Source organism: Cavia porcellus, unplaced genomic scaffold (assembly GCF_034190915.1).
Source record: "Cavia porcellus strain 051 isolate PalLab524CR breed Dunkin Hartley unplaced genomic scaffold, mCavPor4.1 scaffold_18, whole genome shotgun sequence".
NCBI classification, from domain to species: domain Eukaryota; kingdom Metazoa; phylum Chordata; class Mammalia; order Rodentia; family Caviidae; genus Cavia; species Cavia porcellus.
The window spans coordinates 54,509,271-54,532,039 of record NW_026947501.1 but is presented as its reverse complement, the minus strand read 5'-3'; the positions used below and the strand labels follow the sequence as shown (position 1 = coordinate 54,532,039).

The following is a 22,769-nucleotide window of genomic DNA, read 5'->3' as shown; positions in this document are numbered from 1 at the left end:
GATTATATAAAAGAAATAAATGAAAAGTAATGAAACGTCACCCTATTTCGAGGCTTCTTAAAAACCATTCTGTCTTTCTGGCTTTTTCTGTTGTTGTTGTTTTCTTTTTTGGAGTACAGGGGATTGAACTCACGACCTTGCACTTGCCAGGCAGGCACTTATGCCACTGAGCTAAATCCCCAGCTTAAAAACCATTTTTAAACAGATTTAAAGATGTTTCATGAGAGACAATCTAAAACAGCTTTTACACAACTCTAATGAAAAAATTATTTTGTGGGGCAGCTCGGTTTCATGTGATTAAACAAATATTTAAACCCATTGAAAAAGCTAAATTCAAGAAATTTAACACATCGAAAAAGATGACAGAAAAGTTATATATTAACTGTCTAAATTCAGGGTCCAGTGTTATTCTCCTATGTAATAATCATAAAGTTGCTAATTACTACCGTGGGAACAAACAGGACAACAGTCACAGCTGTCACCCACCTGACCCAGCACCTGCACTGATTCAAGGCAAAGAAAAGTCCATACAGGACAGAGCAGTCACAAGCATGCTCCAATGTTCAATTTATAATTAATAAGATACATTCACTTATAAACCCCATCTATCACATGAGATAAAAGACAAACTGGTGTGCATAGTGGCAAAAAATTGTAAAGGAAAATGAAGAACCACTTTGATTTTTTTTTAGGTTGACAACTCCAAGTTTCTCTGCTGATACTCACAGATTTCCCTCTGGGTAAATTCCCTTCGCAGGCCTGCTTAGAAAGATCCTGCCGTCCAATCAAGAGGCAGACAGCTTCCGGCCAGTCTGAGGCAGGCTGCTCTCGGCAATGATAAATGGCATCTCTGATGGGAAGAGCAATTCCAAACGGAAGAGTTTCCAAATCTCTTAAAGTGAATCCTTGAGGTGAAAGGAGTGAAGAATAATTTTCACTTAGACTTGTTACTTCCCCAACTACCCTCCGACTGATTAGTGAATCAGTAAGATGCATTTTATTCATCTTACTACACTAACGGTTGACAGCAGGGATTCATATATAAGATCTCTAAAAACTACACAATCTGAAAGGACAATCCAATAGGCAAACACAAAGGACCAAAGGTATTTCCCAGGAAAGGAAATATAAGTGTCAATATTCATATGAAAAGATTCTCTGCCTAATGCATCATCAGAGAAATGTGAAATAAAAACACTGGCAAATCTAATTTCATATTGGCTTGACAATTACTAAAGCCAGTCATATAGCAAAGGAGAGAGAGTAAAGGGGACGAGTCTCGTGGTCTGTTTTCAGTAGAATGACCTATTGCTACTGTTATATGAGTCCACATGGGTCTTTAAAAATGACACTGACTGAAGGTAAGAAGAATACATGTTTATAGTTACATATTTACATGGAATTCAAAAATATGCACTACTAAGCAACATGCAGAGAGCATGCAGACCGGTGAGGAAAAAACAAGACGAAGGTAACACAGTGGAGGTGGAGCTGCGGCGAGCAGGAGGCACCGTCCTCGACAGACACCCGGGCCTTCGGCCTCGCTGCTAAGTGCTGTTCCTGAAGGTGGGAGGCCAGCGCGGCGACATTCACTTTTGCCTCTGCTCCATATACTGAATAAATGTATTCTATACATTCTTTTATATGAACAACATTTCATTTGACTAACTCAGACTAACTCAAATGTATTTTTCTTGTAACAATCTTTAAAATTTTACAAAATTATGCATTATCTGTACTATACAAAAATGACTGAGGCAAAAAAAAGGTTCCTTATATGAGAAAAACACTTTTAGTAAATATTAAATTATACATAGGTGGACTGAACTCATCCAACATTTTCGTTTTTGTTTTCTTATTTTTGTAAGGCAGGGTCTCACTACGTAGCCCGATGGCCTTACTCTCATGACATCTTCCTATCTCAGTCTCTGAGTGCAGGGATTACAGCTGTGACACCTGGTCACTCAGCCAATGTTTTTTGGCATAAGTGTCCTGTAGGTACCACCATGTAATTACTGTTACTTTAAAGTGACATACAAAAAAGAACTATAAAGAATGTCATTTAAAAACCAAGCATGATGGCGCACTCCTGTAATCCCAACACTCGGGAGGCTGAGGCAGGAGGATCCTTGTGAGTTTGAGACCAGCCTGGGCTACAAAGTGAGCTCAGGGCCAGCCTGAACTGCACAGCAAGACCCTGTCTCACAAAAAGAAAAAAAACAAAAAAAAACTTCATTTAAAACATTGTTTAGGTAAAAATTCAGAAACATAAAATATTCATTAAAAATCCTCATTACTTTCACATGCACATGTGTATAAATGCAAATCAAAATAACACTGAGACTTCATCTTACTCCAGAAAGAAGGGCTATCATCAAGAACTCAAAAAGTAACAGATTCTGGCAAGTCCTCAAAGGGGGAAAAAATTCTTCCGTATTATTCAACATTATTGGTAGAAGTGTAAATTAGTACAGCTTCTATACATAAATCAATACACAGAGTCCTTAAAAACTAAAAATAGAAATTCCATTTGACTCAGTTATTCCTCCTCTAGAGATCTTCCCAAAGAAGTAAAGACATTGAACCACAGTGACACAGGCACAGTCATGTTTACAGAGCGGCACAACTCACCACAGGCAAAGCCTGGAAGAGGCCTGTGGGCCCATTAACAAAGAATGGATAAAGAAAATGTATATACACACAGTGGAGACTACTGGGACGTAAAACAGGACACACCTGAGTCACCAGTAGGAAAACGATGCATGCCGAGACCATAAAGTTTAGTGAAACAAACCAGCCACAAAAATGTAAATGTCACATGCTTTCACTTATTTGAGAAACCCACAGTATAAATAATTTAAAGAGCTAAATAAAAGGCAGAAAACAGAGACAGACCTTTTGCAAATGAACAGGAAGGGCCTCTGGAGAGGAGGGAGCGGCTGAGAGTGGAGGGAAAGCGCAAGTACAAAGCAAAGGATTGAGAGGCAGCAAGCCTCGAGCTGACCCTGAGGCTGCAGGCACACAGTCAGTATGTGCTGCAACCCGAGCTAGTGAGAGGAGACACGGAAAAACCCCAAACAAACACAGCGCAAAGAAGATCTTACCTACACTGGTCATCCAGACAACTAATCTTTCAGCGAGGCTAGAAACTGAGGTAGAATGTCGCAAGCTAAGCCTGTAAGAGAATGGGACACGGAGGTATTAACAAAACAGTAACACAATGAATATACAGTCAAACAATAAATACAATCAATACTCAGTAAAACAAATATTATTTTAAATTTTAGGTATAAAAGCATAATCTAAATGAAGTCACCTGTTTTCTTCTTGTTCTGCTTGTGCCTTTTGTGGGACTAAAAGGCAAGAAAATGAAACTGTAACAGACATCCTGGCAAAGAAAACATGCATCACATAGAGGACATTTGGAAACAAGAATTCATTAATCAACAATTCCTAAAAAATAATAAAATAAGCATCAAAGCCACAATCTGGATAGTACAATAATTTCCTTGAAGCTAACACAGTTCTTTGTAGCTACAAGGAAAATACAAGATTTGTTTTATTTCATATAATACTTTTATCTGAAAACTAGTTCTACTAGACTGTAGATTATAACAGCCCTAAATTACAAGGTAAGACATGACTCTAACACAAAGAACTGTGACTGTTTTAATTTTCTTATTTCAGTTCTGATACTGACAAGTATAAAATTTTGTTTGGGGAGGCCTAACATACCAACATACCTATAGTTATTTTAGATAAATATTTTGAGGAATCATCAGAAATGGAGCTCTCGTCACCAAGGATGTAGAGGGCAATACTCTGTATAAAGAGAAAGTGAGTATTATTTTTTTTAAATCAAGATATAAATTTTTTTAAAAATCACAACATAGAAATACTCAGCTCTAGGAACTTGGACAAACAGCATCCAATGAGGGAACCATGATCACACTGGCAATAGATACATGTACTACTCCGGAGGTTCCCTCGTGCCCTCTGTTATCCATGCCCTCCTCCCACACTCACCACTGGAAACAGTTCATGCTTTCCTGCTCCCGAGCTGTTCTGTCCCACAGTGTTATAAACATGGGGTCAAATGACCTGCTTCTGTAAGGTGGCATGACGCCCTGAGGCTCAGCTCTGTTACTGCATTTATCAGTGTGGTCTGTTCCTATTAGCGCTGAGTAGTATTCCATTACACAGATGTGCCAAAGGCTATCTTTTCAAAAAGCAATGCGCATTTGGACTATTTCCACTTTACAGAAAACTTGTGTATTGCACCCAAAGCTTTGTGTAGACATATGTTTTAATTTCTCACAGGTAAATATCCAAAAGTAGACTCTCCTTTGTTTCATAGTAACTGTATGTTAAACTTTACACGAAGCTGTCAAACAGCTTCCCAAGGTGTTGAACTGTTTATGCAGCCCGACTAGCAATGTATGAGAGCTTCCAGTGCTCTACATCCTCACCCAAACTTGTTCTTAGTTATCCTAGCAGGTATCTAATACTCCAACAGGTATCCAGATGTGTCTCATTCAGGACCTGTTTACTTACAAACAGGAATAAGAAATGCCAACAACAGTCATCCACTAGAGGAAGATAATTCTTGGAAACAGAGTCTTCTGCTCACCAAAAAAAAAAAAAGGTTTTCACTGTACTGCCCAGTTGCCACATTACTACATACATATCTGCAAAGTGTTAATAACTTCAAATCCACTTAGGAAATGGGAGGCATTAAAATATTTTTATCAAAAAATCTCTTAGTCAGCAAGTATTTCCATGCCTTCACTGTAAACCCCAAAGAGCTACAGGAGTATCTATTTTGAGGAGAAAAAAAAAAAAAGAAAACAACAAAGATAAGGCAAAGAAAAAGTCTCTAAAAGTTTAAAATTCTAAGCATACAACAAAAATAAAAGCATACTTCTTATCTTGATTTTTTTTTAATCTGAAAATCACTTTACTCAAAAGTTTCACAGCAATAAGACATAAATCAGGTCTTTTTAATACTTGGGAAAACATTAAGTTCCTTGAAGACAACAGTCCCTAATAAAAGATCACTTTCTTCCTTTGCCCTCTGCATTTTAACAGATGGTAAACAGGCAACGCCACCTCCACTGAGGCAAACACAGACTCATTAGTGAGGATCCATTAGAGCTAGAAAGGTCTGGGTCAGATTGCTGCAAATATCTCAACAGCCAAACATCAAACAACAAACAAATTAAACCCAATAAAATCCACGGCCAGGGCTGGTATAGCTCAGGGGCGGAGCACTTGCTTAGCATGCCTGAGGCACTGGGGATTGTCTCTAGCACTGCAAATTAAGAAATAAATAAAAGACCATGACAAAATCAAAAGGACCTCTGCGGATATATTTTATTATTTTTGTAAATACGTCTGTGAGCCAGCAGGTTATGGAGGAATATTGAGAGTATTAAAAACTAAAAGAAGAGAGCTCAGGCAGGTAGGCTGGGCACTGAAGCCAATTCAGAGAAACATTTATAAAAGGACAACGTATAGAATGGGAGGAAACATTTGCAAACCATGTGTCTGATAAGTCTTAATATATAGAATACATAACCTCCTAAACAAATAAATAACCACAATTCAAAAATAGTCAAAAGACGTGAGTAGACAAATACAAAAATTCAAAGAAACACTCTCTTCAATATGCTAGTGAAAATGTGTAATAAAGAGACATTCTGGAAAACAATTGACAGTTTCGGAACACTAAGTATACACTTACAATATGCCTACCGATTCTAATCCTAGCTATCTACCCTACAGAAATGAAAAACTTCTGCTCACACAGCACCACGGAGATGAATGTCTACAGCAACTGCTGAAATTGGTAACAGCTGTAACCAACCTCAGCATCCTGAATGGATAAACCAACTGTGGCACATCCTGCACGATGGACAGCAAATCAGCAACAGAATGCAATGAACTGTTAGTGACAACATCAGCCCATCTCAGAATCATACACCCTAACTATGACGGTGGCCAGGGGAATCTGTGTATCTGGTGAAAGTCACAGAACCATACACAGGAAGAAAAACTTTAAAAGAACTTTAAAAGAAAAAGGAAACCAGACAGGAACACCCCTCACACATACCAGGACTACGAGTCTGCTTCGCTCACAGATGCCAGGCAGATAAGGGTAGGGCGGCATTGCTTCCCCCTTCAGACAGGCACTCACCCACTGGGCGACACTCGGCGGCTCAGAAGTGAAGAAGGACGGGTGATGCATAAATCCTGTTTGACCTTCAAAATTAGACCAATGTTTAAGAAGTTCCCGGAATCCATCAAAACAATACTGTTCTAAAGAGAAGATGACCAATAGTGCCTGTCATTTTAAAACAGAGTAACACTCCTCTGTTATCCTATATTCCCTCTCCAAAATGCTTTGTACTCCGCCACAGCAAATAACTGACTATATCATTATATATAAAGTTAAATAACTTCTACTTTATCCTACTCTGGATGGAAATTTAGCAAATTCTTATGCCCAAAATATATAAAGAATCTGAAAAAAAAAAAATCCCCTAATTCCACAGGTAAGAAAACAGAAGATTCAGTGCTGAACTATGCCCCAGCTGAGTCCCTTTAGAGCACGCTGGTTAGTTGAGACTGAGGAGCTGAATTCTTTTTTCTATACACATTTCCATGTTACTACGGGAAACATGAAAATACCACTTTTTCCACAACAGCAACCATTAAAATTTATTCTAAAAATAACCTGATACAAAATAGATCTGTTTCAGAACTCAAAAAAGAAAGAATGAATGAAAGAAAATAAAAGAATAAAAACCTTTTCCTGAGTTTTTAAATCCTATTTTAAAACCCAGAAGAAATGAAGCCATCCCCAGTCACACAGCCCAGTCCCTGCCCCTCCTCACAGAGAACAGCATAAACCCCAGGTCCTCGCTACACAGATCGGCCGCTAAGCGAGGGTCGGTCCTTGTACAACAGGCATCCAGCTGTGTGTCCAGCTCCTCCGCAGGAACTGCTGCTCTGCCTTCCTGCCAGTGTCTCTGCCTCTTCCCCATGTGCCTCTGCAGGTCCCTCTCTGGGTGCGACCACCATGGCGGAAACCTCCAGAAGCCACCTCTGTCTACGCGGTGTAGGTCTTCATCGTGTTTCAGTCTGGGACATCAAAAGCTCATGTTCGTGGGACTCCGTGTTTCACAGCCTTCAGGATCTGCCTCCTGTTCAAAGTGCACATCTGCTGCTCCCAAACTCCGGCCAGAGCAGTCCCAGTGCAGTCGCCTTCCTCAAGGTTCCAAATTCAGCAGAGCTCCTGAATACCTGTGCCTGCTGCTCCAAGCCCAGGTCTGACACCCATCACCGCGCTGGCTGCCGATGAGGTCATGCTGCCACTTTAGGGAGGTTGCTCTGGCTGCTGCAGGATGCCTGCTAGCTGCCTCCCACTGGGCAACACCTGCCAGGGTGCTCCTGCCGCCCTCTGGCCGCTGTCTCCACTGTGGGTGGCCGGTCAATTCCACATAGGCCTGCAGCCCCCACCCACCAACACAGCCACCCTGGGAGCCAGTCCCACCGACTCACGCTCCCACCTATGGCCACCCTGCCGGCTCCAATTCAGCTTAATGATATTGTCCAGAGACATCCATTTGTCGGCCATGGCAGGTGATGAGGAATTGGGCTTTAGATCCTGAATATTTTACTTTCAAGAACAATGGCTAAGGCTCCTACCTGGACAGCACAGGTCTAGGTTAAAGTATCCCTTGCCCCTGGAAGCTCTCGTTGAGTTTTCCAAGCCAGAACCTTAGGGATGGTAAAGCTTTCCCTGCATGCTGAGGAAGTTATAGCTGATTACAAGCCAAGGAAAAACCACTATTAACCAAAATCTAACTGGTGAAAAGACACTGCCCCTGAACAATGGTAGGAAACACATCTGCTATTCACTGAGAGAGACACAAGCAAATACAACATCACTACACTATTCAGAAAATCTTCAATGGCACACTTACCTTGATCAATTGTGCACACTTGGCCAGTAGTTCTGACAAGTGTTGGATAGTCTCTGTAGTAATGGTCTACGTAAGGCCCCAAGTGTAAGTCCCTAAAGAATTGAGAACAAATTTAATAAAAGGTATTATGCATTCCCCACATCACAGTTAGGATTCAGCAGTTAAACTAATTCAGAAAATATGGTAAGGAGGTAGAAGATAATCAAATCTAGAATCTCTTCACTGTATTTCTTGCCTTTATAGTGGGCCGGGTATAACAAAGGCCACCCAGATTCCTTTTACTAGATAAATTTCATTGAGGTAAATCTACAGAAAGGGCACTGTGTTCCAGCTCCTCCTCTATTATTCATGATCTTCACAGTCATTTCTATAAACCTCTGTATAAAGTTTTGAAGATAAATTAGCATCTGGATAAGACCCCAGAAAATGAACAGCATTATACAAATGCTACTTATTGCAGAAAGCCATAAAATAGTTTGGAAATTAGTTACAAAGTAATTTTTGTGAGAGTACCGATTTGTCATTAAGTAGAACGGACCACCAGTTACAATTGCCTTGTCCATCTAGGCTAGCCTGGGCTACACAGTGAGACCCTGCTCCCCCCAACTCCCCCCAAAAATTAAGCTAGGTGTGGTAATGGATGCCCGTTACTCCAGCATTTGGGAGGCTGAGGCAGGCAAGTCACTGAGTTGGAAGCCAGCCTGGACTACATAAGCAAGTATACTACACTACATCAAATACTACTACAAGTACTACTACATCAGCCTATACTACACAGCAAGACCCTGTCTCAAAAAAAAACCTGCTATGTCTCAAAAAGAAATTTCAAATTTCAGGATTTCAAGAAACAGCGCGGAAATCAGAAAATGTGCTATAATTTTTAACTCAGAAGTTAAAATATCAAATTTCACTTCATTATCACCAAGAGTCACAAAGGCTCTGACAACACTTACTATGACCTTTTGGAACTAACAGCCAAAGACAAGGAGCTCAGCACCTTGCAAACAGCTAAAGACAACTGTGAGGCCAGCTCTCATGCTGTGCATCACTCTGAGCACCTGAAAAGACAGGGGCAACTACAGACTACAGCAGACAAAGCATAGCAAAAGAGCCGCCATTGACAGACACCACTCCTGTTCTCAGAAACAACTCAGACCAGGCGCCTCCGCAGACATGTGATAAGACTGTGGTAACAGTAAAGCACTACATGAACGCGAGTTTTGTGAAACAGCAGACGTTATTATAAAACATCTCCTACAGGGTAGCCAATCTCTTTATTAAAACAGTGCTGAGCAGGTCAGCCTCATTTTTTTCACTTTCCACTCATCTTAAGACTAAAACCTCAACATATTGGGGTAGGGGGGTCCTCTGGTATCTTCAAGTTAGTTCTGAGACTTCTAGAAAATGCTCTGCTTACCTGAGAAGGCAGATTTCAGAATCTTATGGTAACATGGAAAACAAGCCACAGAGGAGCCACGCAGCAGGTGCTGGCACACAGACAGTATTTACCTTGCCAACTGAACAAGAAGGTCAACAAGTGAACGGATTCCTTCTCCCATTAGAGTATTCAACTTCAGCTCCTCGTAGACAAGGTGAAGAACAAAAAATATTGCGGGTATATGAGTAAAGAGAAGAGTAGAAGAATCCAGACTGAGATTCTGTGAGAAGTCTTCATCCTTCACCCTTGAAACTTCCAAAGAACTCAAACATAAAGATCTATTCAAAAGATGAGATTCAACATTCTGGTGGTAGTCTGAATTTAGTAAATATTCCCAGTCCTGAGAAGAATAAAAAGGATGTTAATTGTCTATATAACCCTATCTTATGATGCATCCTTAACAAAGAAAACCAAATTCCCTTAAAACTCCAGTCCCATTTTAACACAAAGCCAATCTGTGAATATGGGAAAAAAAAATTTAAAGAATAAACAATTACAAAATAGCTTAGCAGTTTCCAGATGCCAGTCATGAGGCTTAAGATATGCCACATTCAAAAACCCTTTGAAAAAACCTAGTCATGCTCTTTCAGACAGAGGACTTATAGAAGAACCCAAGTACTGTATTAGGAATGAATTGAGAGAGAAAAGTTAAGATTCTCTGGTGCCTTTCTTATGAAGCCAAAAGTCAACAGTGGGGAAGGCGGGAAGTGTAGCTGGGCAGGCTTAGTGACCAGCACTGAAGTGTGTTTTGGTAAGAGGGAAGGTCTATCCTTCTGTGACTGGTATTCCACTCATCTTTCCATATTCCAAGATGTTGGGGCTAGTCCTATAACCTAATAGTCAACTTAAAAATTTCATATTCAGACTGATCTGCACTACATTTCCAACTGCTACTTTTTGATTATTCATTGTTCAAAGGATGTGATGATGGTCTATTGATTTCCACTTGTGATTCATTATATTATGTTCACAGAATACGGTTTGTGCTATTTCTAGACTTTCAAATTTACTAGTGTTCTTGTAAAACTTAATACAATGTGCTATTGTAACTAACTCTTGGATCAGATAAAGAAAGAAGCTGGGTGTGGTGGGGCTCGCCTCAGATCCTAGCACTTGGGAGGCTGAGGCAGAGGACTGTTGCAAGTTTGAGGCCAGTTTGGTTTCATAAGAGAGTTCACAGTCAGCCTGAACTATAAACCCTGTGTCAAAAAAAAAAAAAACTACAGAAAGAATGAACCATAAAAAACAACCTGATAGGGCCAGGGATTTAGCTCAGCGGCATAAGCGCCTGCCTGGCAAGTGTGAGGTCGTGAGTTCAATCCTTGGTACCACAAAAAAAAAAAAAAAAAAAAAAAAAAAAAATATATATATATATATATATATAATAAACAAAATAAAAATGTCTGCTCATCAAAAGGCACTGTTAAGCCACATGTTAAAACACTAATCAGTTTATATTTTTCTTTCCTCTCTCTCTGTTGCTTTCTCTCTCTCTCTCTCTCTCTCTCTCTATATATATATATATATATATATACACATATATACACACACACAAATGTATATATGTATACACATATATACATCACACACTCTTAAATATGTATAATTATTACACATTAATTTAAAAAAAACTTTTTTAAGTTTAAATAGATGAACATGTTACTCACTACATAATATATACACACATGGAATTATAACACTGAATTCCATAAATATGTGCAACTAAATTAACGGTACGTATGTATGGATCAGTGGTCGAGCACTTGTCTACCATGTATGAAGTCCTGGGATTGCCCCCAGCATCACAATAAAATACTAACAACAATAATACATAAAAATGAATGTTCCATGGGCATTTCAAAAGAGAAACTATTCTCAATACATGTATACAACAAAAAATTCATGTCTAGAATATATATGGAGCTCCTATACCTCAATAAATATTTTTAAAATCCGTCTAAAAATTAGATGAAGTTACAGAAATAGCTAAAAGCACAAGAAAAAGTGCTTAACAGCATTGGGCATCAAGGAAAGGTAAATGAAAACCACTAAGAAAAACTATTTCACACATTCAAATGGTCAAAATGAAAAAGACAGACATCAGCAAGCCTTGGGAAAGCTGTAGAATGAGAGGAGCTCCCAAACATTACTGCTCAGAGGGTGATACAATACAGCTCGTCTGCAAACCAGCAGCAGCCCAACTTCACTGGTAAATATTTAACCAACAGAAATAAAACAGTTACGGCCACAATGACTTGTTACCAAATGTCAGGAGCACTGCCATAGTGCAGAGTCAGAAATGGAAACAGCTGAGACAGCCGCCAGCAACAGAATGGATAAATAAACAATGGGGCACTCACACACAGCAACGCAAAGGAAGAGCTGCACCTAAGGACAGGGATGAGTCTCTACAACACTGTGCTGAATGAAGCTGACGGTCATTTTAGATGACGATTACAACATAAGTGAACTGATGGCCTTACAAAGCATAACAGCTTCTACCATTCAAAATAACTGTTGCTCAATATTAAAATAAATTTTAAAAAAAGCAAAAGGTGTTGGCAAGAGACAAACTGATAGCAAACCACAGATGTGGGAGACCAGTACAAGTATCCATAAATTAATTTCTATTGGCAAGAAATAACAATGCTTACATCATCAGATCCAGTCTCAGAAGGCCTTGCTTTTTTGGGAGCAATGACAGGAGAAAGTGATCCTTCAAAGTCAAACTGGAAAATAACCCCAAAAGAAAAGGCAAAATCATACATTTATTACTCTCATTTAATCAAATTAAAAGGATCCAGAAATCAGTTCTGCTAATTATAGAAACTGAAGAAAGCCATCAAAACTTATTTTTTCCAACCAAAAATTCACGGTATAAATCTTTCTTCTAGGTCATCATGAAGATGAAATTCGACCATAAAGGTGAAGCACCCCTTACGGCGCCTGTGCTCACAGGCACTGCAATGGTCATTCTCTTTGCGCTCCAGCTTGCATGACAGACCGGATCGCATCTTCTCAGGACAAGAACCTTCAGGCACATCCAGAACAAAGAAATACTGAAATTATCACAGCTCACTGGCAGAAATGTCGCACTCTGTACACTACGTAAATGAAAACAGAAAGGGGGTAAATGTGGACCCAGCAAAATGAAAACTATTTGAAATGAGGTCCATTTCCGCCACACCCTTGACGGTAACAGAAGATAGACAGCAAGGGTTTAACTATACGATCCTGCAAATAAATGCAAACAGACCTCGGCCTTAGGAACTCAATTTTGGGCAGGCACAGTGGCAGCGGCCCTGGCCCTCGCTACTCAGGAGGCCGAGGGGAGGGCTGCTTGAGCCCAAGAGACAGAGACTAGCTCAGGAAATACAGTGAGGCCCTGGTTCTCTTAAATAAGTCAGGTTTCTTCCTCCTTCCTTCAGACAAGTGATGGCCAGTCCTAGAGAGCTCTCAGTGATAGAGAAAAGCCTGTTGCAGCACCTGTGCCACAGGTCCAGCACTGCCATTTTCGACTGTCATACAATCAGTACTCCTGGGGCAGCGTGCCATGCATGTCCTTCTCTACAGAAGTAGCAGCGGTGGGTGCTGAGTGCTCCCCACAGCACAGAAACATAAGAGGGAATCACTCTCTGCCATACAGTGGGCACACTGATCTGCCTCCAGTGGCAAAAGCTACATAAAAACAACAAAAAGCTGAAGTGTTCTTCTTTGCCATCTAGAAATCCTCCTTCTATATATAAGGTTTAATGTTTTCCTATGTAATAAAGTATGAAAATACCGGGGATGTGGCAGGCCACTTTACTGCAACTGTTTAAGAAAAAACTGTCCCTGTTCCCCGAGTTAAGACTTCTGCCATGTGAACTGCGGAGGGCAAGTCTTTCGCATGCCAAGACAGGCACGGACTCTCCAACACAGTGTCCAGGGTGTCACTCCTCAGAGGTCACTGAGCAGACCCCATGCCCAGCCTGTCCATAGGTCCTGGGAGACAATGGTGAATGAGGCCAAACAAAACTCCTTGCCTTGCTAAGATATCATCCAGTAGGGAGGAAGACGGATACGCAAACAAAATAATTAAGTAAAGTATACTAACAGCAAATAAGAGGCTGTACAATTCTGCGTGGATATGGAGGGAGTTAAAGGTTTATTTGAAAAAGGATGTTCAAAAATCATTCATAAGAAAAACTTGACAATGTGCAGTTACTGTTGGTTAGTGTACCGATGAAAAGGAAAAAGACAAAAAAAACTAAATTCTAACAAAGTAAAGTTTTCTTTAAACAAATTTTACTGACACGGGAACTTTCCATTGATATTTTTATTTAAAAGGCAACATCAAAAATGTTTAGGGTAGTTACTTCTAAGTACAATAGTATAATTATTTTCTCCTTAATTACTCAATTGTATAAATCTTCCTCAGTAAGCACATACACCTTCATAAAGAAGACTGACTCTCAAAGACGGCTTTGCTAGCACGAGACTAAAATGCACCAGCAGGTACAGGACAGCTGAGCTGCCTGGACAAAGAATAAGAGTGTTCTTAGAATGACTTGTTCAGAGTGACCCAGCAAGGCTGCCCTGGAGGTAATCTCCAGAGCCAGAGGAACTCATAAGACTGAAGACCTCACACTGCCTACTTCGTAAATACTCTGTGAAGGCTCTGCAAGAACTGTTCTGGGGGCAGACGGTGAAGGATACGGTTTTACACCACTGGCAGGACAGGTAACTTGGGCTGCCTCTTTAAATTCCCCTAGAATCAAGCCTGCCTCCTCACCTACCAAGCAAAATGTATACAAAGAGATGGGCCTTGTCTGCAGAAAAGAACGTTAAGTCCTGAGTCAGAAGACAGAATCCAGTCTCAGTTTGGACCAAATCGCAATTCTATGATCAGTGACTCAGTTTCTTTCTCAACAAAACCACAACTACCATTAATCCCAGCATAACTTTAGGTCATTTTACAAAGATAAAATGAGAAATAGTCAAATGTGCTGTAGAAGATTCAAAAATATAATTACTAGTAAAATGTTGTATGAAATGACATACAAATACCATAAACTCTGGTATTACTTTAATATTTTGAATAAAATATACCTATTATTAAATTTCTTTTTTACATACTCAAGAGCTGTATTATCAACAGAACAAACATTACATTGATAAAAAGATAATTCATGATGAAAACAACTATTTACTTACGTTTCGGGTCCATGCTAAGCGGTCTGTGTTATAACCCATCATATTCATGAGGCAAATCACAAACAAACTCCACTCTGAGTGGTAACCGGGTCCTCCTGGAGCACTGTGGACATTGTACCACTTCACAAGCATCTGAACTGCTATTTCCTTTGGCAGGATAAACTTAATTGCTTGTAAACATGTTTGTACTAGCAAAAGCAAAGATTAATTTTAATATGCTTCATATGCATTCATTTCTTTTCCCCTTTTAATAATAAAGTTTTTGTATTATTACTGCACAAAAAAATTACTACTATGCACAAGACAATTACTATGAAAAGAGAATTTTCATTAAAGAACCAGTGAACCAATGCAGAGATCACCCAATCAAGCACTGGACGTGTGAACTAGATATTGAATTAAACAGAGCTTGCAAGAACGCTGAGGGCAGCTGGCTTTTGAATCAGAAATAAGTACGCAAATAGTGCAGTTCACCTGAGATAATTCTGATTCACATCAACTGCCCCAACAATTAGTAACTGCTTGCCCTTTGGCGCAAAAATGTCCTGGTTTGGATAATAAAGGTCACTCTGAAAAACATCCATCTGAACTTTTACTTAGAAGCATTCTTATATTTGTTGACAAGTTCAACTCTTTTTCGTTTGCCTTTCTACAACCAGAAACACTCTCTGCTACCTTCTAAAACACACTTCAGTTATAATGCAAGCAGACACTAGTTATTTCTAAAAATATCTGTGGTTGCATTTTGACTACAATAACTGGTATTCAATCAATATAATTATATTAATTTTTCAATTTACCTAAAAATTCAGAAATTTCTTTTAGGATGAAAAACATCATTAAATATGCTAAGACATATTTTAGTTGCTTAGGCTTCCTATTCCACAGGTTTTCTTGGGAGAGGCATGCCCCTATATGTAATCTCACTGTATGGTACTATATGTCTCATCCTAAGAAGCCCAAAGGAGCAGGGTGCAGTGGCCCACACCTATAGCCTCCCTACTTAGGATGAGACAGAGGGTCACTGGATCACAGAAGCTCAAAGACAGACAAGGCAAAAAAATAAGACCTTGTCTCAAAACAAGCGCCTCAGAGAAACAGAATAAGCATCCCCTTCCCACTGTGCTTCAGCCTCTGGGCACATGCAGCACAGGGCCAAGCATGCCCCAGCTACTTACAGCTTCTCCACAAAATGAAAACCTGATCCACTGGCTTCGACAAAAGCAAAATAACCTTTAGAATCCCAACTATTCATACAAATCAGCAATGACTCCTAACCTCATAACTCAAACTGAGAACACAAAGTCGAAGCTCACTCTCAGCCATACCTAATTCAGAAGTGGCAATTTCAGGAATAGTGATCCTAACCATGGTGCCATTACTCAGTTCCTAGAGAAAAAAATGGAACAAGAAATGGTAAAAAAAAACTTGAGAATTCTAAGCCTTGGAATGTCTTAAAAACAGATGGTGCTTTACAACACTGTCAATGCAAAATTCAGTAAAATAAGTCAAAATTATTTTTTCAAACAGAAATGTACTCTTAAAAAGGTGCTTACTTGTAATAGATTTCTAAAAATTCCAGTATGGTAATAATAAAAACCTTTTTTTTTTTTTTTTGGTACTTAGGATCAAATTCACAACCTCACACTTGCCAGGCAGGCACTTATGCTGCTGAGCTATTTCCTCAGCCCATAAAAACTAATTTTTATGCAAACAGTAAAAGTTACTATCATCAAAAGTGACCTAGTTTCAATGAAAGGACAAAAATCATAGCAATATGCAATTCAACTGCTAGAATATACTTGTTTTCAATAAATTTTTAACAAGAAACTTCAGCAAACTTAAGCAGAATTACTTAATAGTAAGTACGAAAAATAACATAATACATTTTAAAATCATGAGAATTTCTTTCATTTTTCAGACAGAATTCTACATCATGACAAATTTGAAATGTCACTCATATTTCTTAGAAAACTACCTAGTCTTTTAAGAGAGATACTTACTAGAGTTACCCTGTTATGAACGGGGTCTCTGATAGAATGAATGTAAGTTCCAAACTGTTGGAAAGTGCAATCTTCATTATAGAGAGACTCATGAAGTTTTGAAGAATCCCTCAGTTCTGGAACTGGGGACAACAGTACCACCTGCAAAGTTATAAATATAACACAAGTGAAGTCCTTTTGAAGAAATTAGAATAAAAAGCTTAACTTTCCTTTTTCTGTATATGGTCTATACAAATGACTGCACCTAACAATTTAGAGTCATTTTGCTCTATTATCAACTACCCTGCAGCAGACCAAGGTGTTCATAGAAAACAACTACGAAAGTCTGTTAAATAGTAAAGTATCTACCAGGGCTATATGTCAGTGGCACTGTGCCTGCCAGGTAAGCATGAGGTCCTGAGTTTGATTCCCAGCACAAAAAAAAAAAAAAAGAAAGAAAGAAAAAAAAAAAATAGGAAAGCATCTGACTGACAGCTACAGAGGCAATCCAGACCCCAAGGACCAAGATCTAACTGCAAGACAGGGGAGATGACATTCTGACCTGCTCTCCCTGCTCTGGGATTTGCGTTTGAGTGGGGGAGGGAGAGCTGGACAGGCTGATGATGCAGAGAAGCTGAGGCTAACAGGAAGGCGAGCAGCAGCAGCTCTGGCAATCCTACAGGGCTATAGACATGAACTATAATGGAGGCAGACATGACTCAAGGAGCTTAGAATCCATCCAAAAAGGGTTGAAAAGCAGAGAAATGAGACCACCACTTACAGGCATTTCATCTATAAGCAAATCATTTAAAATTATAAGAACAAGAATTATGTTCCTAACTCAGACATGAAACCAAAAAAGGCAAACAGCCTCTGTTATTAACTACAGAAGCACCTAATCTTAAATCTCTGGTCATGACCATGGATCCTTTTTCTACTCCTGTAATTTAATCTGCAATACATCTCTAAGTGAATCTTAACACTGACAGCCAATCAAGCCTACGATCTATTTATTACAGTCTAGCTTGTACTCCAACAGTTAACCAGAAAAATTCAGCTCCACATCTAGCAGCACAACCTGCCAGAGAAATGGGAAAGCCACTGGCCAGCATCCTAGACTTGTGTCTTCTGTGACTTCACAGCTAAAAATAGACAGTAGGCATTGTTAGGTTTATAGAAATCTAAAAAAGTAAAAAAAAAACATTTTTTCTCTTTTGTGCCATGCTGACATGGAACCCAGGACTCTCACACTGAGTTACAGCTCACACCATTATTTTATTATTTTGAAATAGGGTCTCAGGGGCTGGGGATTTAGCTCAGCGGCATAAGCACCTGTCTTGCAAGCGTGTGGTTGTAAGTTCAATCCCTGGTATCGGTAAAAATACGAAAAAAAAAAAAAAAACAGGGTCTCGCTAAGTCACCGAGTTGCCACTCCTTGTTCCTTCTGCCTCAGCTTCCCACAATGCTAGGATTGGAGGCATGAACCACCATATCTATATAGAAACCAGTCTTATTATGAAAGAAATTCTTCCATATCACATAAGAACCTCTGACACTTCTCCAGCTTCTCTTCTGAAAGTTCTGCACATGCACTGACTTGCAGAACAGCTCGCTGCTGCATCAACCTCTCTGACCTACCCCTGAATGTCTGCACCCTGATGTCCCTCAAATAGTCTGCTCTCCCTAGGCTCCCTAACTCAGAAAGCAAAGGCGCCCACCCAGAGTGCTCACAGAATCCCAAGCCCCGAGCTCACGGCACCTATTCCAGCCTCGCACACAACTAGTCAGCTGTCATCTGCACTCTCTAGCCTCACACACTACTTCCCTCATTTCTACACATCCGGACTTAGCTCAGACCCTCCCCACCTTCACAGTTCTCCCTGGGAGCCTAACCAATCTCCCAATCTTCAGCCTCCAGACAAACTTACCTAGACCATGAGACATCCGAAAATGCAGTCCTCAAAAAGCCTCTAGTGCCCTGGCAACTGCATTCAGAATAAATCACCTTTCTCATCCTTTCTATCGTTAAGAATATATCGGGAGTTTTACCACTTACTAGTGGTATGTCTTTATGACTCTGGATGAGTACCTTCTATGTACTTCAGTGTATCCTCTTGTAAAACAGGATCACATTAGTACCTTCTCAGAAAAATTAGCTCGGGCTGGGGATTTAGCTCAGTGGCTCAAGTGCTTGCCTGGCAAGCGCGAGGTCGTGAGTTCGATTGCCGGTCCCAAAAAAAAGAAAGAAATTAGTTCTTCAGGCATTTAAAGGTAATATTGATAAAGCACTTAGATTAATGCTTTGCATATAGAAAATGCCTGAAATATATTATTAACATCCCACTTCCTGTCCTGCTGCGCCCAACTACTTAAATGATGTACTTTTTAAGTCTTCAGTCCACAGATGTGTTGAGACTTTAATGTATGTGTTAGTTAGCAAATGGTCATGCAGACACGCAAATAAAAATGGTCTACATTGTCCTGCCTTCACGCATTGCCTTGTGATTCCTCCTTGCTTTTTGTTTGTTTGTTTTGTTTTTCAGTACCGGGGATGGAATCACAACCTTGCGCTTACTAAGCAAGCACTTGAGCCACTGAGCTAAATCCCAGGCCCCCAAATGGCCTTTTCATTAAAAAAAACGTACCCAACTTATCCTCTAGGACCAAGCCAAGTCCAATGTGTCACTCAGAGACGAGGCTTTGGTTCTGTCTCACCTTCCCAGCAGGGAACCTACTGGGTATTTCTGGTTCTTCATTCGTAAGTCTTAATAGCATACCTTAAGTTATAATTTCTTACACAGACAGAATCCACCCAAGTAAACTGTGAAATTTCCAGATGGAAAAGAATGTAACATTTTCATGTCTCTACCACCTTCAAAGAGTACCACACACATCAAAAGGAACGGGAACATACGGAAACCATCATTTGTGTCTGAAACCACTTATTCTACAAGCATTATATAACATTAAGTTGACCATGGAAAGAACGTTTAATAAAATTTCCTTAAGATAATACTAATTTTTGACAACATCTAATTCATCTCTTACCTCATCCAATGATCCCAGACTATGAGGCTTGGGAGTGCTAACACCGTCCAGCGGCGTGCTGGGCCGAGGCATTGTGTTGGACATGGTCAGCGAAGGAGCTGGCAGGCCAGGAATAAAGACCTTTCCCACCTGTGAACAACAGAGAGACGTTGGCAAAAAATATGCATTAGCTTTACTGAATGCACCATATTCTTAGCTAAAGTGTTAGGGCACATACAAGGCATGATCAAAAAATACAATGAATACCACAAAGAATTTTTAAAAACATTTACTGCAGTAAAAGCACATTGCCACGAACATCCCTCACTTCAAACACACTTATCCCACTGTTCGTGTCATCTTCTGAAGTAGTTCTGCTCCTCTTTATGAGCACCTTTACTTGCACTCTCACGGCTGCCTTCATGTCCTGAATTGATTCCAAATGTTTACTTTGCAGGCTGTTTTGCTTTTTTTTTTTTTTGCTTGCTTACAAATCTACCTTGTTGGGGGTTGGGGATTTAATTTAGTGGCGCAGCGTCCTCCTGGCCAGCATGAGGTCCTAAGTAAGTTCAATTCTCAGTACTTACACAACCACAATACATCGATATTTATTAAAGGCTTCCCATCTGTGCCAGGTTCACATTGCCAATGCAAATTAGAACCAGTCCACATCATCTGTGGGTTTTTTTTTTTTCCTGACAGGGTCTTTCTACATAGTCCAGGCTGGCCTTAAACTCCCTATGGAGCACAGCAAAGCCCTGAGTTCGTGGCAATTTTGCTGGAATTTTGCTGGCAAAGTGCTGGGATTACAGGTGTCTGCTACGACACTTGGCTCAGTACCAGTCAACATGAGAAACTTCATTTTCAACTTAATCTATAAAAGAAGTAGTCCTACTACATAAAGCACAAAGTGTCACTTGGCACTTACCCGAACCACGCCTGTGTACAACACCAGGTTTCCACTGCCTTCCAGGACCAGCATGGTATCTATTTTCTTTAAAAAGGACAAAAATTCTTGTTCTGATCTGAGAATATTAATAATTGTGAAATAATTTTCAACTTCTCAAGAAATATGCGTGCATTTACCTCCACTGGTGCTGCGTCCTTTGCATGTATGTTGGTGACAGAGCCAAAGATGAGCTGGGTTTTATCATTACTCTCTTGAAACTTGATACAGCTAAACAGTAAAATGAAAAAAGAAATTAACTATTAACACATGCAACAATGAGTCAGTCTTAAAGAGTATTATGCAACCACAGCAACAGAAGTGCACCCATGGCTATAGAGCACAGTTTGTAACAGCCAGAGCCTGGAAACAGCCCTAACGCCCATCCACTGAGGAATGGATAAAAAAGATGTGGGATTTTTCTACAATGGAGTAGTACTCAGTCATAAAGAAGGATAAACTGGAGACTTCTATAGGTAAATGGATACAACTTGAGACCATACTCATTAGTGAAACAAATAACACACACATGGAAACATCATACTGTCTCATTAGTGTGAGAAGCTGAAACAATCTATGTATATGTGTGTTTGTATTTGTATATGTATATAAAAAATTAATATAGTTATACTTCTGAATTCTTTTATAAAAAGAGTATTAAGCAGAGTGGAAAAAGGACAGCCTTGAAAGGTTAAACATTGAATGATTGTGTTTATGTAACATTCGCAGATGACAAAATTACAGTGATAGAGAACAAATTATCAAGGTTTGAGGGCTACAGGGGCCATGGAAAGGGCACCCTGGGATGACTACCCGAGGGTGGCACTGAGGAAATCTTTGAAGTTGATAAAGGTATTTTGCATCCTGATTGAAGGAGCATTTACACAAATGTACACATGTGAGAAGACTGCATGGAATTCTTAACATACACACATAGGCGAGTGGACATAAACTGATGAAATCTGAAGGCAGGTGTGAGAGTCATACTGGTATTCATTCCTGGCTGATAATGCACTGCAGCTGTGTAAACTGTTACCCTGGCGCAGGCCACAAAGAACCCTGTCACCACCTGAAACCTTCTGTGATCTCTAATGATTTCAAAGTGAGAAAATAAATCAATAAGCTTTGGACCTGAATAGATATTTCATGTAAGAAAGTAAGTGAATGTCTAACAACACATGAGAAGATGACCAACATCAGAAGGTATTAGAAAAATGGAAATTTAAAGCACTTCAAACCCACAAAGATGGCTACATTTAAAGATAGGATAATATCCAAAGTTATCCAGGATAAAGAGAAATGAACCCTCATACATCGGTGGCAGTAATGTAGAATGCTACAGCCTACAGGGAAATCAAATACTTACAAAGTTAAATATAAATACCATTCAATCCAACAATTATACTCCTATCTACTCACAAAAGTGAAATAATGTACATTTACACAAAGGTTCTGCTCCGAGGTTCATAGTGGCATAATCCACAACTGTCAAAAAATGAAAAACATGGCACATGCCTGTAATCCCATCACTTAGGAGGCTGAGGCATAAAGATCGTTGTAAGTTTGAGACCAGCCTGGGCTGCAAAGTGAGCTCAAGGCCAGCTTGAACTGCACAGTGAGAGCCTGTCTCAAAAAAAAGAAAAAAAGAAACAACCAAAACCATTAACTGATGAACAGATGAACGAAATGTGGTATATCTATACAGCAGACAATTATATGGAAATAGGAATGAATTATTCACACATGTTACAACATAGTGAGTCATAAAAAGTGAAAAAGCTTAGTGAAAAGTGAAAAAGCTTAAGCCAAAAAAATACAAGTCTGATTGTATGACTGTATAGTTGTCTTTATGCAGTGAAATCCAGAACAGGCTTCTTTAGAGAGGCAGAACATCTACAAGGTGGCCTGCTGGAAATCAGCAGTGAAAATGAGACTGACTCCAAACGGGTACAAAGAAATCTTTGTATAGTGATAAGAATATTTAAAACTGGACTGTAGTACCCGGGTATGGCGGCACTGACCTGTAATCCCAGCACTGTGGGAGGCTGAGGCCAAAGTCTGAGGCAGCCTGGGCAATGTGGTAAAGCCATTTCTCAAAAGAAAATTTAAAAAGGTCCGGGATTGTGACATACTATGAAGGTTCTGGGTTCAATTCAGTACCAAAAAACAGTAACAAAAAACCTGGATTGTTG

The 22,769-nt window shown here is 39.7% G+C and overlaps 1 protein-coding gene across 4 annotated transcripts in view; it reads right to left on the bottom strand.

Annotated features, from left to right (window-relative positions):
• Anapc1 (anaphase promoting complex subunit 1) overlaps positions 1-22,769 on the bottom strand; it is a 72,425-nt gene that overhangs the window by 33,034 nt on the left and 16,622 nt on the right. For 3 of the 4 annotated variants that reach the window (XM_023563001.2, XM_023563003.2, XM_023563002.2), the window contains exons 12-25: positions 20,718-20,808; positions 20,560-20,625; positions 19,653-19,781; positions 16,626-16,766; positions 15,951-16,011; positions 14,623-14,810; positions 12,081-12,155; positions 9,498-9,766; positions 7,989-8,080; positions 6,113-6,318; positions 3,744-3,822; positions 3,317-3,353; positions 3,105-3,175; positions 727-905 (exon numbers count right to left, since the gene is read on the bottom strand). In XM_023563001.2, the coding sequence (XP_023418769.2) occupies positions 727-905; positions 3,105-3,175; positions 3,317-3,353; positions 3,744-3,822; positions 6,113-6,318; positions 7,989-8,080; positions 9,498-9,766; positions 12,081-12,155; positions 14,623-14,810; positions 15,951-16,011; positions 16,626-16,766; positions 19,653-19,781; positions 20,560-20,625; positions 20,718-20,808 (1,684 nt within the window). The remainder of the gene's footprint in view (positions 1-726; positions 906-3,104; positions 3,176-3,316; positions 3,354-3,743; positions 3,823-6,112; positions 6,319-7,988; positions 8,081-9,497; positions 9,767-12,080; positions 12,156-14,622; positions 14,811-15,950; positions 16,012-16,625; positions 16,767-19,652; positions 19,782-20,559; positions 20,626-20,717; positions 20,809-22,769) is intronic. The other variant, XM_003465068.5, reaches the window with a different exon arrangement.